This window comes from Megalops cyprinoides, chromosome 11 (assembly GCF_013368585.1).
Source record: "Megalops cyprinoides isolate fMegCyp1 chromosome 11, fMegCyp1.pri, whole genome shotgun sequence".
NCBI lineage: Eukaryota > Metazoa > Chordata > Actinopteri > Elopiformes > Megalopidae > Megalops > Megalops cyprinoides.
The window spans coordinates 22,997,318-23,013,150 of NC_050593.1; the positions used below are offsets into that span (position 1 = coordinate 22,997,318).

The 15,833-nt window shown below is 43.5% G+C and overlaps 1 protein-coding gene across 3 annotated transcripts in view; it reads left to right on the top strand.

The window, feature by feature from the left end:
* tbc1d4 (TBC1 domain family, member 4) overlaps positions 1 to 7,948 on the top strand; it is a 39,009-nt gene extending 31,061 nt beyond the window's left edge. For 2 of the 3 annotated variants that reach the window (XM_036540055.1, XM_036540056.1), the window contains 7 exons: positions 1,090 to 1,251; positions 1,489 to 1,647; positions 2,254 to 2,498; positions 2,949 to 3,108; positions 3,219 to 3,388; positions 3,524 to 3,700; positions 4,615 to 7,948. In XM_036540055.1, the coding sequence (XP_036395948.1) occupies positions 1,090 to 1,251; positions 1,489 to 1,647; positions 2,254 to 2,498; positions 2,949 to 3,108; positions 3,219 to 3,388; positions 3,524 to 3,700; positions 4,615 to 4,842 (1,301 nt within the window). In that variant the 3' untranslated portion in view covers positions 4,843 to 7,948. Of the gene's footprint in view, positions 1 to 246; positions 690 to 1,089; positions 1,252 to 1,488; positions 1,648 to 2,253; positions 2,499 to 2,948; positions 3,109 to 3,218; positions 3,389 to 3,523; positions 3,701 to 4,614 lie in introns of those variants that run through there. The other variant, XM_036540057.1, reaches the window with a different exon arrangement.
* The last annotated feature ends 7,885 nt before the right edge of the window (positions 7,949 to 15,833 follow it).

Sequence of the window (15,833 nt, forward strand, 5' to 3'; positions counted from 1 at the left end):
TTTCCTAAAGCGGCTTTCTGGAAGCCTATCCTGGGGCACCTCCTGAATGCTGGTTTTTTTCCCCTGTAGCTGTGCAGTTATTTTTTCCCTATAGCAGCTCTTTTGTGAGAAAACAGAGTACAGCCAGAAATGTTGCAAATAACTACTGGTGCTGCTGTTAACGTGCCTGTGTATTTGACCTATTTTTTTTCATATCTGTCTCAGCAGATGTCTCAGCTGAGCTTCCTTAGTTGTTTAGCTGTGGGGTTTAAATCAGTACCTTTCTCTTTTCAAACATTTGTTTAAGGTGCTAAACTGAGTAACTCATAGCCTTCACTTATATACGTCTGTGAGGAAAACCTTTCAGCATCCTACAGTCTAAGAAAGTAGCAAGGAAAGTACTAACAGCCAATACGTGCTAAGTGAGGTCAAATCGTTAATCAATTAGTGGCTCGATCAAACCAAATAAATGAGAGTGCATCTGGAAAGAAAGTCAAAATACACACAGTGCAATCTCAGGAACAGACTGGAAGATCACTTCTCTAGAGGAAATGTTTAGACCTAGTGTTTCACTTTTTACTTAGCTTGAATTTCCACAAATGTACCTGCTCCAAACTCCCAATTTTGTGTTTCTCGGTTTGCCATTTGTTCTGCCCCTGTGCACCTGAGATGAGGAGTTGAATGTTGTGAATATTCTCTTTGAGTAGAAGGTAAGACAAGCACACGCCCTCTCACCTGGTTTGCAGCATAAGGTCATGCAGGCATGTGCTGGTGTCCTCTTGCGGGGGTCAGATAATGGGATCTGTCTTGCTTTCGTTCAGTCGCTGATTGGCCTTAATGCAGCGCAGTATGTCATGCTTGGCCAATTCTGATGTAGTTGCTTGTTCAGTAATGCTCCCTCTGATCTAAGGAAATGCGATACCTCTGCCAAGTAATGAGGTTTTTCTGGGTGAAACGCAACAGGTGATGGTGCTTTGCTCATGAGAGTTTGGTCTTTAGTTGGCATGGAGATGTTCTGAAAGGCGCTTGACTGCAGTGTCCTTGTGGTGACAGCTGACAGTGACTCACCCTGTTCCGCCCCCTCTCTCCCTCCTCCTCTCCGTTTGGCAGCCAGCAGAGATGAGCTGCACATCCGGAAGATGAAGCTGGACTACCAGGAGGTGGGCGAGTGCCCCAAGGACGTCCAGGCCCTGTGGGAGAAGAAGCTCAGCGTCCCAGGCCGAGCCAAGGTCCAGTGGGACAAGGAGGAGCTTCACACCGCCCTCTACCAGGGTGAGAGCCACAGGGGGTCATTTTGTCAGCCCCCATCTCCATGGTACCGAGGTATCGAAATACAGAGGTATCAAGTGACCTATGCTGAGATGTACACTGCTGTCTGTGTGCTGGATTGAGTTTTTTTTCTTCTGTGTGCTCTCTCCTCCTACTCCTTCTCTCTGCCCTTTCTATCTTATGCACTTTCTAACAGTTCTTTCTCTCTCCCTCTCCCCTGTCAACCCCCTCCTACTCCAGGAGTCCCTAAAAGTCGGCGTGGGGAGATTTGGCAGCTCCTTTCCCAGCAGCATCGGCTGCGTCACCGTCTCCCCAGCAGACAGCAGCCGCCGGACACCTCCTACCAGGACCTGCTCAAGCAGCTGACTGCACAGCAGCACGCCATCCTGGTCGATCTGGGTGCGTGTTAGGGAGGCGGGAACAGGGGTTGGGTGTCCATGAGTAGCCCTGGTGATTTGCATACAGATCTGGGGTCCGTTCAGTTGGCAAAGTGATGCATGATATTTTACAGACACGCTAATGGATAGAGAGATCTACAGCAAGGAAAAACATACCATGACCTCCTGCTCCGGGGGTACTCCTTACATCAGCTTTGTTGCGGAAACATTACCAAAAGTGTTCATAGTGAGGACACAGTACATTACATTACGTCACATTATTGGCATTTAGTAGATGCTCTTATCCAAAGCAACTTACATAGGTTACAATTTTTTACATGTTACCCATTTACACAGCTGGATATTTGCTGAGGCAGTTCTGGATATAGCACCTTGCCCAAGGGTACAACAGCAGTGCCCCAGCAGGGAATCAAACCTGCAACCTTTTGGTTACAAGTTCTGCGCCTTACCACTATGATACACTGCTGCCCTAGGACACCCCTAGCCTGTGCTGTTTTTTAAAACTCACATTTGATAGACTGAGAGAAACTGGGAATGCTGTGTGTGTGGTTGGCCTGGTGGCCTGGGCATATGGACATTGTCGCCTTTCCCTGTCTGCTGTCTGTAGGAAGGACCTTCCCCACGCACCAGTACTTCTCTGCGCAGCTCGGGGCGGGGCAGCTGTCTCTTTATAACCTCTTGAAGGCCTACTCCCTGCTGGACACGGAGGTGGGCTACTGCCAGGGCATCAGCTTCGTGGCTGGGATCCTGCTGCTGCACATGAGCGAGGAGCAGGCCTTCGACATGCTCAAGTTCCTCATGTACGACCTGGGCTTCCGCAGGCAGTACCGGCCAGACATGATCTCCCTCCAGGTAGGCTGGCTCTTGGAAAAGCAGAACCGTACTCAACTGCTTCTGAGCGTGTGCGTGATGAGGCTGAATTTACCATGGCCTGCAGGTGACACTCCCTGTAGTTCATGTGATTCTGAAAATGCCACTCATATTTTCTCTCAAATGGTAAATGAATTATGGATTAAGTGTCTCCACCCAACAGAAGCACAGAGGTGTCACAACCTCTCACCCAAACACACAACCCTTAACACTAATTCCGCTGTTCCCCATTCACCCTGCTTGAATTCTTACCCAGCGGTCTCAGCTGAAGGGATTTGGTCAGCAGGCGTGGTAACGTCAAGTCCTTTACGGTGCCATTCTGCTCTGCTGGCACTTTGTTACCGTACCTCCTGTAAAAGCTGGCCAAGTGACCAGGCTGTTCCCTGTACACTGGAGCAGGCGTCCTTCACATCTCAGGCACATCCCCTGTAGATCCAGATGTACCAGTTGTCCCGACTGCTGCACGACTACCACCGCGACCTGTACAACCACCTGGAGGAGCATGAGATCTGCCCCAGCCTGTACGCCGCCCCCTGGTTCCTCACGCTCTTTGCCTCTCAGTTCCCCCTGGGGTTCGTGGCCCGTGTGTTTGGTGCGTACCATGCGATACTTTGCCCGTCATTCACCCAGTCCTACTGTGTACTGTGGCAAAGGTACTCGGATTATCCTTTGATCCTCACCTGCCCTTGTGTGCCTCTGTAGATATCCTGTTTGTCCAGGGAACTGAGGTGATCTTCAAGGTAGCACTGTGTCTGCTGAGTAGTCACGAGGGCGAGATTGTGGAGTGTGACAGCTTTGAGACTGTGGTGGACTACATGAAAACCACCATCCCCAGCCTGACCCAAGCCCAGATGGAGCAGATCATTGCTCAGGTAGGACATGGCAGAGGTGATGTCTGCGTGTGATGCAATACAGGATTGAACAGAGTTGTGGTCCTGCAGTTCTTCAGTGACTAGTGATCTTCGTCCTGTGTGTGTTCACTGATGTGACTGTTACTGCTTTGCCAGGTGTTGGAAATGGACATTTCCAAGCAGCTGCACGCCTATGAGGTGGAGTACCATGTTCTACAGGACGAGATGCTAGAGGCTGCACCTCTTCCTGATGATTCTGACCGTTTAGACAAGCTGGAGAAGACCAACGCCCAGCTGAAGAAGCAGAACATGGACCTGCTGGAGAAGCTCCAGGTAAGAGTGTGTGTGTGTGTGTGTGTGTGTGTGTGTGTGTGTGTGTGTGTGTGTGTGTGTGTGTGTGTGTGAGTGTATGTGTATGTGTATGTGTGTGTGTGTTCCTGTGTGTATGCGTATGAGCGTGCAGGAATGGCTATGCATATCCTCAAGCACCTGTGTGTCTGAGTTTTTCATGTTTTCAGTTACATTTTTTGTAACTGATAGTTAGTGATCTTACGCTTTCTATTTGTGTTTGCTCCTTGAGTGAAGACAATAATGTATTTGGAAAAAGAAGTCGAAAAAGAAGTCGAAAGCTGTTGAAATAGCTCTGTCACATCACAAAACTCTAGTATTTTCCAGTTCATGTTTGGCACCTTCAGTTCCAGCAGGTGGCGCCAGAGCACATCTCCAGACATAGTAATGAGCAGACAAAGAAAGAAAATACTTGTTCATTTTTCCACAAAGCAAGACATACTGTCTCTTTGTTAAGGATCATGTCAATGTACAGTCTAGGATAGGTGATTCAATGTGATGATGACCAACAACTCTCTGCGTGAGCAACAAAGAGCTGTGATTTTAAGAGTCACATTAGAAAAATGCATGGTGAGGCATTAATTTGTCTAAAAAAAACAATGCTGAGGATGGTCCCTTGAGGTAAGCATTGTTTTCTCGCTCTGCTGGTGGTCACATTGGATACAGGATTAACCACAGTGCCTCTCCTTTTGGAAGGGTGTCTTAAGTGGTGATGTAATGCTGTATTAAGCAGGTTAAAGTTCCTCTGCATATTTGTGGTGTGAGAGAGAAGGAGAGGGTGAACTATGCCACACCGTGCTGCATCTTCAGAGCACGGACACACAAGCCTGTAATGCAGATGCAGGATTTCAGAGGCCTTTGGAGATACGGAGCTAAAGCGTGCCCACCATCTGTTGCAGGCCGCCCGGGTTAAGATCCAGAGCCTGGAGATGAACGTGGAGAACTTCCTGTCGCGGGAGAGCAAGATGAAGCACATGATCCGCTCCCTGGAGCAGGAGAAGGCCTCGTACCAGAAGACCATTGAGCGCATGCGAAGCTGCCTGCCCTCGGACGCCCTGTCCGATGTGGAGCTGACCCAGATCAAGCCTGGCTCCAACGGCAAATCCAAGGGAACCAAAAAGCCATGACGCATGACGAGGGGTGGGAGGACAAGCCCGATTTGCTCGTCCTCATGGGACGGATAGATTTTTGTTTTTTTCTTTTCTTCTAAAAGTTGGCTAAAAAAACTGTCTTTTATTTGGAGTGGCCTTAACATTGTTGGCCTAGGACTTTCTGAAAGTGAAGTGTCCTTGGCTTGGTAAAGCTCACCACCTCTGTTCTCTCTGTAGAAAATGGTTGGGAGCAGAGCTGTCAAGTGGTGCTGTAGAGCTTTGCTGTGTATCCTGCATCCTCTGTAGTGCTTCAGGGACAGAGATGGAGGGCTGGCTCTCCAGTGTTGGGGGTTCGCTCTGTGACAGATGAGAGATCTCCACCCCGGAAGCCTTCCCTCCAGGTGCACCCATGCCCTCAACTATGCTTTGCCAAAGTCTGTGGTTGAGGCACCTCACATTCACCTCTATGTGAATGACTCAAAACAAACCTGGTCTATGTTGCCATGTCCACATGCTTTATGCTTTACCCTGTGTAGCAAGGGGAAAAAATAAACAAAAAAATGTGTGTATCGAAAAAAATATACTTGAAATTAAGAAGAATGTATCCTCCTTCCAAAGAAACAGCATGATTCAAGTCTGTGTTGTGGGGGAAAAACAAAATAGCAGACATTGTGTGTGAATATTTTGCGTGTTGTGTTGAACCACACAAAGGCTTTACTCATAGTGCTGAATGTTTTCTCAGTTTGTCCTTCCGCAGTAAGGTGTGACAAAGGGAGAGCTGCTGCCGCAGCTCGGCAGCGGAACCAAACGCAGCAGCCGTAGCGCTCACAGGAAGCGCTACACCTAACGTTCTCACAGGGTGCAAGACTGTCTGCCCGCGAGTTTCCTGTGCGACTGACCGCAGCGTCTGCGAGGCCTGCCGTCTGACCGGTAACCTGCTCTTGTTAACTCTCACACAGGATGAGCTGTGATCCTGCTGTGTTAAAATAAAGTTCCGTAGCTGCTTCATAGGTAGTGCTGTCATGTCGAGGCAGGACGGAGAGATTTCGCGGCCATGGCGCGCCGGCGACATTTCTCACTGCCGTTCCCCTGGTGCACGCAGCGCAGTGGCTGCCTCAAGTGGGTCTGTGAGAAAAGAAGACACAGGAAATGACTGAGCGTGAAGGCGGTCCCCGCTGTCACTTCTGCTGGAGTGGAGACGGATCACTGTTCCGCGCGGAGAGTAGGCCGGCCTGGAAGCCTGTCGTTTTCATCATGTTACAAATGATCCTTCTCTAGCTTTTCTTATGTTTTTATCTTGTACATACATTTACCATGTTTTTTTTAAGGATCTTTGGTTTAAGTTACAGACAAGCACTCCATCCAAATTTCAGTGGTGTTTATTTGTGAGCTGTTTTACCAAGTTTGTTAATGGAAATGGGACAAAAAGCTAGCACAGCTTTTGCAACTGAGTGGTGTAATATGCTGATTTTTCCTTTTTCTGTAGTACTTAAATCCTTTCTGAAACATGGGTCAAAGTTGAATCATAATAATATCTGTATATAAAGGATCCCGATTACTTTGATTTGTCATATGTATGCTTTAATTCCGTGAGTACTGACTGCCTTCAAATCTGAGTTCAGTTGGTATGTTAATGGTTAGTGGTAAAGAATTGCATGAAGCTCAGTGCGATTGCAATGTACTGTTCACGACATATTCACGATGTAACTTGTTACATCACTTGTCATTCAGGTAAAATGATGAATCAAAGCAAAATCTTGGCCATGGTCTAGTCACATTTAAGAGGAATGTCCAGTGACATTTGTTGCCATTCCTTAAAATATGGCTCATTCTATGAAGAATGTATTCTGAAACAGAGACTAGAGTGGAACTCTGCAGGGTGCATACCTCCAGACAGATGAAATGACATAATTTGTTTTCCTATTGGCAATCATTTCGCCAAATTTCTTCCAAATCCGTCCACTAACTTTTTTATGTATGCTATTCATAGACAGAGGTGAATTACAACCTCTGCTCCACTGATCAGCAGAGGATGAAACAATAGATTTAGTAGCAACTATACAAGAAATCCAGTTTTTGTGTTACTAATTAGGGTAAATCATATTCATGTGTACATAGTGCACATATGCAAAGTTGTACTGTATGGAGGATGTCTAGCTTTCTTTTGAACTGATTTTTTATTTTACCAAGTTGTCCTACAGAAAGTGTACCTATATAACATACCAATTTAATTTTCATTTTAGTATGCGTCAAACTAGTTACAAGTTCTGTTGGAAAGCAGTACAGTCATAATTATTCAGGCTTCATTTTTCTTGTTTGAAAGATTCAAGGGACCTCAGTTTGAACGATTGCAACTCATTTGAATGATCAGCCACTTCTGGAAAGGCATGGAGATCAATTTCGTGAAAGATAGTTCTGCAGTAGATTCACAACGGGCCATCTCAGCAGACTTGCAATTGCCTCGCATTGACATGTATCAGGAGCTTTACACTAAATATTGGTTTTCATAATTGCCAGTAAAAACCACAATGAATGCATCACAATAAGTTCTTACAGAATATAGAGATGTGTGCATAGAGGTCACTGAAAGATGGTCATTCTCTATTAAATTTCAGGTTTTCATTTAAGTGACTCAAACGTGATCTTACAAATATTCATATCTGGAAGTCTGTGTAGTATAAATAGTTTGCACCATTCTATGTTGTTTAACATAGAAACAAAAAACAGATCACAATTTCAAGTCTGGTTTTCATCGAATTCATTTTTTTTTTTTTTGTTCGGTGACAAAGTGCCAAAGGCAGCAGACTGGGGGTTACTTCTGCTCTAAGTGTGAAATGGTAAATTTTCTGTTTTTGCCTTCCTGGAGTAAGGGGTGAGTACAGCAAGGCTAAGCAGTATCTGTGTTAATTTCACTTTCGGCTCCCTGAGCATCGGTTCTGCTGTAGTTATCCCTGTTTCTGTGTTGTCTTGCACATTACGTATAGCAACAATCATCCGAGTATCACCTAAAAAAAATAACTGTTGACTGATTGTACAGGTCATGTACGGATGTACAGGCAGTTGACTCTTTAGTATATGATGCACAGGAAACATTGCCAGAAATAAATTGTTGCACAAAAAAAAACAATAAAATAAAGTTGAAATTCACTGCCTTTTTATAATTTTACTGTAGTTTCCGTCTCTTATTTCTCACTGTCTAAATTAATGCTCTTTTGTTTCTTGTTCTTATGAAGTAGCGAGTGAAGGGTATTGTATGTTACTGCCTTGAAGGAGGAACAATGTGTTTAGGGGGAAAAACATAAAGGCAAATTCCCACGTGAGGACACATCCCGCTGAGGGGAAGTGCCTGCGTACAGAGAGGTCCGCTGGGGATGCAGGGCGTTTCCTGTGCTGGGCCTTATCAGTGGCCATTGTGCTTCGCCTTGTGTTTTCCCCTCTAACCCCTCATCCAGCGCTGTCGGGGCCGAGTCCTCCTGTGATATTTCATTAGGTGGTGTTCGACCACCGTGGGGAGGGAGGGGTGGAGCAGCCCGGCCCCGTTTTAAGGGAAGGTGGGCGACTGAGTGACACGGGGGGGGGGGGGGGGGGGGGGGGTCCTAAGTGTCGTCTTGCCTTATAAGGTGATTCTTGCTGCATGGCATTTGTCAGAGTGTATTGGGATCTAAGTGCGTAAAATGAAGATCACAGAAACTGGAACCTTTGTGCTGAGTGTTTTCAGGAAGTAGAGACTTAAGAGTAAGACCTTATCCACGCACAGTCATTGTGAAATGCAGTATAAAGGATGTTTCACCCAACGGGAAAATTTGCAAAAAATGAGTGTCCTGAACACCTTAGCATGTACTGTCCCACATAACCAATACAAAGGTATGGGTGCTGAAGATGAGGTAGACTATCAGCAGTTACATCACAATACTGTTGTATACTTCTTATACTGTGATAAAGAGGAGATGCCTGTACAATGTGCGTGAAATGAAAGCCATGTGTATGTACAGGCTGATCTACATTATTACTGAACTGCAGAGCATACCTTGCTGCCTAATGTTAGAATGAGAGGAATGGTATGTACAGTGGGAAAATATGACATTTAGTTAGAAATAACGACATGGATACAGTGTCAGCGTGAACACAATATTGTTGGCTACAGTCTCACGACAATTATGTAATCGTTACAGCATGACATTAATTTATAGTGTGAGTGGCATGGAGACTAAATATACTGCATTTACAGTGTAAAGGAAATGAAGGCTGAATGTGTCTGAGATATGAGCGGGGTGTGAGGACGGGTCACCTGCTTATGGAGGTGAATTACACATGGAGCCAGCTGCACAGGGTGGAGAGAGAGACCCAGGTGTGTGGAGTCAAGCCAACAAAGCCATCTCAGGGGGGCTTGGGCCCCTCCTATTTACCCTATAATGCTCTATACTACAGTACCTGTAGTGAAACCATAATACAGGAGCTGTAGCACAATCTTGAACCCAAAGGTAATGGAGCAGTTTACAAATGTATTTTGCATTTATGATAGGTTTTTGTGTTGTGAGAAAATGAAGCAATGGTGTCTTAACATCAATACATTGAGCTCAAAAAGATTATCTCTACTGTTGTAAAAAGATCTTGTCTGGCACAAACGAAACTGTTACCTGATTCTTATCAGGACATCTGCATAAAATGTGCTTTTACAAACATGCTACATAACCCCTGTTTTCAGCCAAACCTTTCTATATGTATCCTCTGACTAGACACATCAACCTTAACAGGTACATGCCCACACATTATCAAACTGAAACAAAAAGACAAGAATATTGACATATTTGACATATACATGCACCTTTGAAAACATTCCATTGGGAGAAAGACAAGCTGTTCAAATGCTGACAAGTGACACAGGCCCCATTTCAACATCAGCAAAGAGAGGTTACCAAATTGCCATAATGGATACGCATCAATACCTTTTGGAGTCAAATAACAACTTGCAAACATACCAACATTACAGGATGCATAGACAGATATATAAATATTGTATCTGTTATGAAAACAATTATGTCAAGAATTTACTTCCTTTTCCCAGATACACCAAAAGAGGGATGATTTTACTTTCTTCCCCAAATCCACGAAGATCTGGATTCAGGGACAGTCAGTTTCCTCCAGGTAAAACCGACTATATCATACTGTGGACGTCCAACAACACTGTACATAGCTATTTTAACACCTACCACTTTATAAACAAGACCTGATGGTAGACTTGGCTCTCTTTGCCTCTTGTGAGCATCTGCCACTGGTGTTGTTTTAGTTGAACATGTATTGTGCTGTGTTCCTGTATGTTGTCTGTGGAGCATCTTGCACATAATCATGTAAACCAGGTTCTTGGTAAGTAAGGCCGTTGTTTCCTGGATGAGAGCTCTGCAGTGACTCTGTGAACCGGTGAAACATTGGCAGATAAACGATAAAACAGTGGCAGATGCTCACAAGAGGCAAAGAGAGCCAAGTCTACTGTAAAAATTAATTCAAATGTTTTTTTTGAATACCCAATCGTTTTCTTGTTACAAGTACATTGCAAGCGGCTATCTTTTAAAACTGAAATATTTATATACTGTACCACTAACCTTCGAACATTTTAAAATCCCCGCTTGTTCAGTTCAAGTCAGCTCACGGTAGCTGGGTTAGCCATTGAAATCTATGAGAAAATTGTATTTCAATTGAGGCCTATGAGATACTTTGCTTGGCCCTAATTTTACAATAACATTGTGATGAGAATTTAGCTCCCCACTTGGACACTATGCTTCCCATTGAAAGCTAAGGGCTATTTCAATAGAAGCCAATGGGATGCTTTGTCTGGCTCTGATTGGACTGTAACAACATTATGATGAGCTTTGGCCCTGCCTGGAATCCCGGTTTAACTTCTACTTGTAAAATACACCCCCTGTGTTAATAAAGGACCTTATGACAACCAATGAATCATATTTCAAGTTCAGATGCCTGAATCAGTCAGACCTTTTGATGAATAATACCACCATCACTAAAGGCCAGTTCCTTGTACATAGTGAATTGAATCAACTGCAGGAACATGGTATTTTTTTTTTGACATTTACAGTTGTATTTAGCTATCAAAATTAGCTAATTGCTGACTGCACCTACTAACTAGCAATTTTGGCTATTGGACTAGCAATAGTTAGCAATCAAATTGCTTACTTGGCTGTACATGGAGAAGATCATGGATCGGATTTTATGTGACTTGAATTCATGGCTTTAATAATCCATTTTAATTCAGTGTTAGAAAAACCGAGATTATTACTGCTGGTTTTGTACATGTGAGGTGGATTAAGACATCATTAATGACATTGCTCATGCACAGCTCTCATTAGCCTATGTTATGTAGACTATACGGGAATCATTGAACAACATTTCATTGGGCCTCATTCATCGTTGTATTTAGTTTTTGGGAAAAGTGCCTACAAACGTCACATCGGATTCTTATCCTGACTGCACGTCAAAACACATTGTTAAGTATAGGCATGCATTTCTGTATATGGTCAATGGTTTTTTTTTTTTCTGAAGGCCAGTGTGGGACAGTGTGGTCCTCTTTCACAGTAGCTTTAATATAGTTGTTTTTAAAGTCAAGTACAGCCTCAGCAAAAGCAGGATTCAACTGCTTTTAGGTAGGAGAGGTCCTAGGGTCAAAATTAAAAGAAGGGTTAGGTCACATAAGGCCCCAGGGGATTAGTTAAGAAACCGGCTATAATTTTTAGCATGGAAGACTCATCTTCATTTCAAAACAGTGCTCTTGTGCTGTCATGTGTCAGTGATTTCAGCCAGATTCCATGACCGTGATGCTAACTACTATATAAAACATCAATGTTTTGCATTCATAAATTCAGAAAAATGTCATCTTGTTTTAATGTGTAGGAGTTTAATCTGTACCTCACATGCAAACCACAACAATACAGTAAAGATTAGCACTACAATTATAATATCAAAAATTAAATAACCTCAATCAAGTATTGTTTACAGTTACAAAAGAGCTGTCAAATATTCTCCTTTTATGATTAGACTCCAAAGTAATAAATCCAAAATGAAGCAGGTGTACCAAATTAGCAACCTAAAAACTATCAAAGCTGTGTAACACTATGCAGAACATCTCAGTTACACTAATATGTGTGCATGCACATATGGACACTCGCACACATACGCAGAGGCACAGTGACATTCCTTGATTTGTATCATAACAGACAGTATTTTATACAATTTGTGTTCCTCCCAGTGTACCTGTCAAACCTCTTTGCCTGCGGGCCATTTGCAAGCCGCATTTCACTCTCTTCCCCTCCAGCTGCTTGGCGAGTGCTCCGATAATCTCCCGAGACTGGCTGCCTATCCCCTCAAAAAAAAAAAAAAAAAAATCGCTGGGTTTACCTGATCCAGTCCTGCATTAATCACGGCTCATGTGGGAGGGGAACAAAGCGTGCACAGCCTGAGGGAGTCTCCCAGCTCCGGTCTCCTTCCTGCTGTTGCCACCACTCATTTCGTCTCGGACGCTTGTCTGTGACCTTTCCCCAAACGAGCTGCCTTTAAAAAAAAATGTTGCATCGCCGTTTTTTTTTTCCTCTTGTGTTTTTGTTGTTCAAACCCACTGGTGCAATTTTGCTGTACGTTGCACTTCATTTATAAAAATTACTGACATTAGAATCAACTGTGTATATTGATGAAAAATAGGAGGTAAGAGTTAAGCAATTTGCTTGTTATTGCATCACGGTATTGTATCCTATACAGCACTAGCAATTAACCATTCATATAAATATTCAAGGATTGAATAAGCTACCGTACATTCAAATACATACTGTTCCATATTTCAAAAATTATGTTGAAGATATCTCTTAGTTAGCTAAGGGAAAAACAATTTTTTACAACATTTTATTCATTCATTTGTAATTTTGCCTTCAATAATCAACTGCTTATAAGAAATCACATCGTTCCAGATGAATGTGATTCGTATAAGCAGAGTGCACCGTACATTCATCATAAACTGTCTTGGTCCAACTTGCATTTGTATTAAGCTGAATGAGCAGACTGGCTGCTCTCGCTGTGAAGTAAATCATAACAGACCAAAACTTTCACAGGCAGTTGCTTTGAGGAAAAGCTAAACACTAAAACAGGCTTTTGTGTTTAAATAGAAAACCACAATTACTCAGGGTTTTTAGATGATTTTCTGCAATCAGCAGTGAAGTCCTGCTTTTCAGGAGTTCTGTGTTTCGTTGTTCTGTTTCTTGCTGATGAAAATATAATTAGATTGGGTGTATGGGTGTTACCTCAGCCTACAGAGGGTGCATATTAGCTGGAGGAATGGGAGTGTCTCGGTGCTGCAGTCTGAGATGAATGTGGAGGCTCCCTTCTGTGAGCTCAAAACATTGGACCTTCCCTTTGAAAATGATGCAAAATCATTGTAGCTGTGAAAACCTGGTCTTTCTGTAAGTGATGACTGACAGGGACACATACGCCTTAGGGACACATACCCCTTTACGTCCCTCTCTATCCCTGTAGCTCATAAAGTGAGTTGCATGTGCTGTCCTTTGGGCTCATTAGTTGGGCAGGGATATGGTGCTCGTTTGTTTTTTGTTTTTGTTTGTGAAACGAAGTTGTTTATTGGATGGCTGGATGTCTAATGGCCTACTACTCACCAGTGACCTTGATCTTCCTGTTTTCTTTTATTTTTCTCCATGAACTAGTTTCCCTTTAGTATACACATATTGATTTTAAGTTTCTGTCTCTTTTTGTTTTCTTCTTTCCTTTTGCCGTTTCTATATATTCTATATATCTTCTATCTATAACTCCTTTATCTTTCTGTTACAGTATGCTATTGACCGACTCCTTGCGCACACTGACCATTTATGTATGGGCTATTTTCTACTTTGTTGTAATATTAGTCTTCATAATACTGAGAGGAGTATGGTGAATTGTGTGTTGGAGTGCATTCCCTAAGGATGAACATGGTACGTTTAATTTTGAAATATGTTCTTCCATGTTTAGCAGGGAGATAGAACTGTAAGTCGTGGTCATTGTTGTCATTTTTCATTTTAAGCTACATTCAGTACAGCAGCTATTGAGACATGTTGAGGATGGTGACCTTTAACCCCTTACTCCCACTGACTGAAATATTCTTACTTTCACCATCTGAAGTTCAGTTCAGCATGGAAATGCCCTTTGACAAACAAAAAAGTTACATTGTATTTTTAATGCTGAAAATGCTAAAAGATAAATGTTATAGTATAAATTGTGACAAACTATTTTATTTTATCTAACACCTTTTGCTTTTTATTGAACTATTTTTGAAATCACATTAACCTCAGATGCTGTTTCAAGATAAATATGAATGCTTCACCATACAATGCAGTGTTCATTCATGAATGAATATTCATTTGTAGTGTCATTCAACACATACAGATCACTGATTCTTTATTTTCTCACTCTCCAGTCAACCCCACTCAATGACAATACATTGACCCAGTTCTCTTTATTTACAGCTGACCTCTCTCTATGACCCTTTTGCCTTTACTCTGTGGGGTTGCTGAAGCACTCATCCTTAACCAAGGTATTAACTGTTTACACTATTTATTCTCAGTGAGTGTCACCTTAAACGTAACAAATTGGTCAGAACATTTCGCCACCGATGTGTAGTTCTGATCGAATATATAGCGCTTTGTTGATATCACCATTGTTGGTCTTAATGAGCATCACAATTGAACAGTCATTACAGGCAATGAGACAAAAACTTATGTATGAACTGCTAAGGTATTCTCGTGTTAACGAACGTGTTAATTCTCGAGTTCAATAGAGTATATGAATAATAGCCCTTCTTCATGATGCTGTGTCTCAGAGCCTAGAGTCCAGCTGAAGTACAAATTCATGAATAATGTGACTTGGCGGTCCTCAATGTGGTCTTAGACCTGCCGTACTGGCACCACGTTCCCCCCGATCTTGCTGCTTTCGAATGAAACCAGATCGTTTTGAATGATGAACGAGGAAAAACTCTGTCAACCAGAGCGATCATCCCAGAATTGAAGCTTTTTGTGGGTGGAGGCATAATGTAAACAACGTACTTTTTGTGAGTCAAGACAGCGGCGGGGTGTGAGGAATCGTTGAAATCATACACATACCCTCTCTGGTGGTCACCGAAGTTGCTTATCCACCGCTGGGGAGCGGGCAGAGACTGACTTTGAATAAAAATAAAAACTTGGCACTGACGAGTGCGCTCCCAACAGACGTCAGAAGTGAACTCTGAAAAGCAGGGATGTGCGATGAGCCGCTGCCAAGAGAGCAAATGCTCACCAAGGCCAGCCAGTGCAGTTCATGTGTGTCATTTAAAGAGACACCACCCGCTTGCCAATATTTTATGGTGTGGGGATCATTACTCTGCATTTAGCTGAAATAAACACCGGCCGGGAGGATTTCTACCAATATCCTTCATGTGCTGCGCATTTGGGTGTACCCCCTCACCCATTACAAGTAATGTTTTTTAAGCCATCTCGGAGGCAGTGCAAACATATGGTTGAATTAGAGTTCAGTGTGTGAGGTGTTCTGTCTAGAGAGCCGTGGAGGAGCCCTTCTTTTGGAGCAATCCAGCTGCTCCAGGGAGTGCACAGTGTTTCATTGTGCTGATCGGACATTACTGAAGGAGGGTGTGGGGTGGGGGGTGTGCGGTGGTAGCCAGCTGTGGTGGTCTGGCCTGGGGCACACCCTCAATTAATGGCAGTCACTGCCCCTCCTCCCTGTGCCCCAGTTTCCTAGCCTCCTGACACCACACCCTCTCTTGGCACAATCCAGCCCACCCCCCACCCCACCCTTCTCCTCCCAGTCCACCACTGCTCTCTGTGTCTCTTTCATAGTTAGAGGCAAACACACACTACAAAGAACAGAGAGGGTCACCTGAGGTTATTCACAACCGGGGGTTCCAGCTGCCTGTATGGGTTCTGCCGATCGTTTTTGCTGAAGTGAGGCAAAAAAAAAAAAAAAACATGTGCTTGAAGTGAGTTTACATGTCT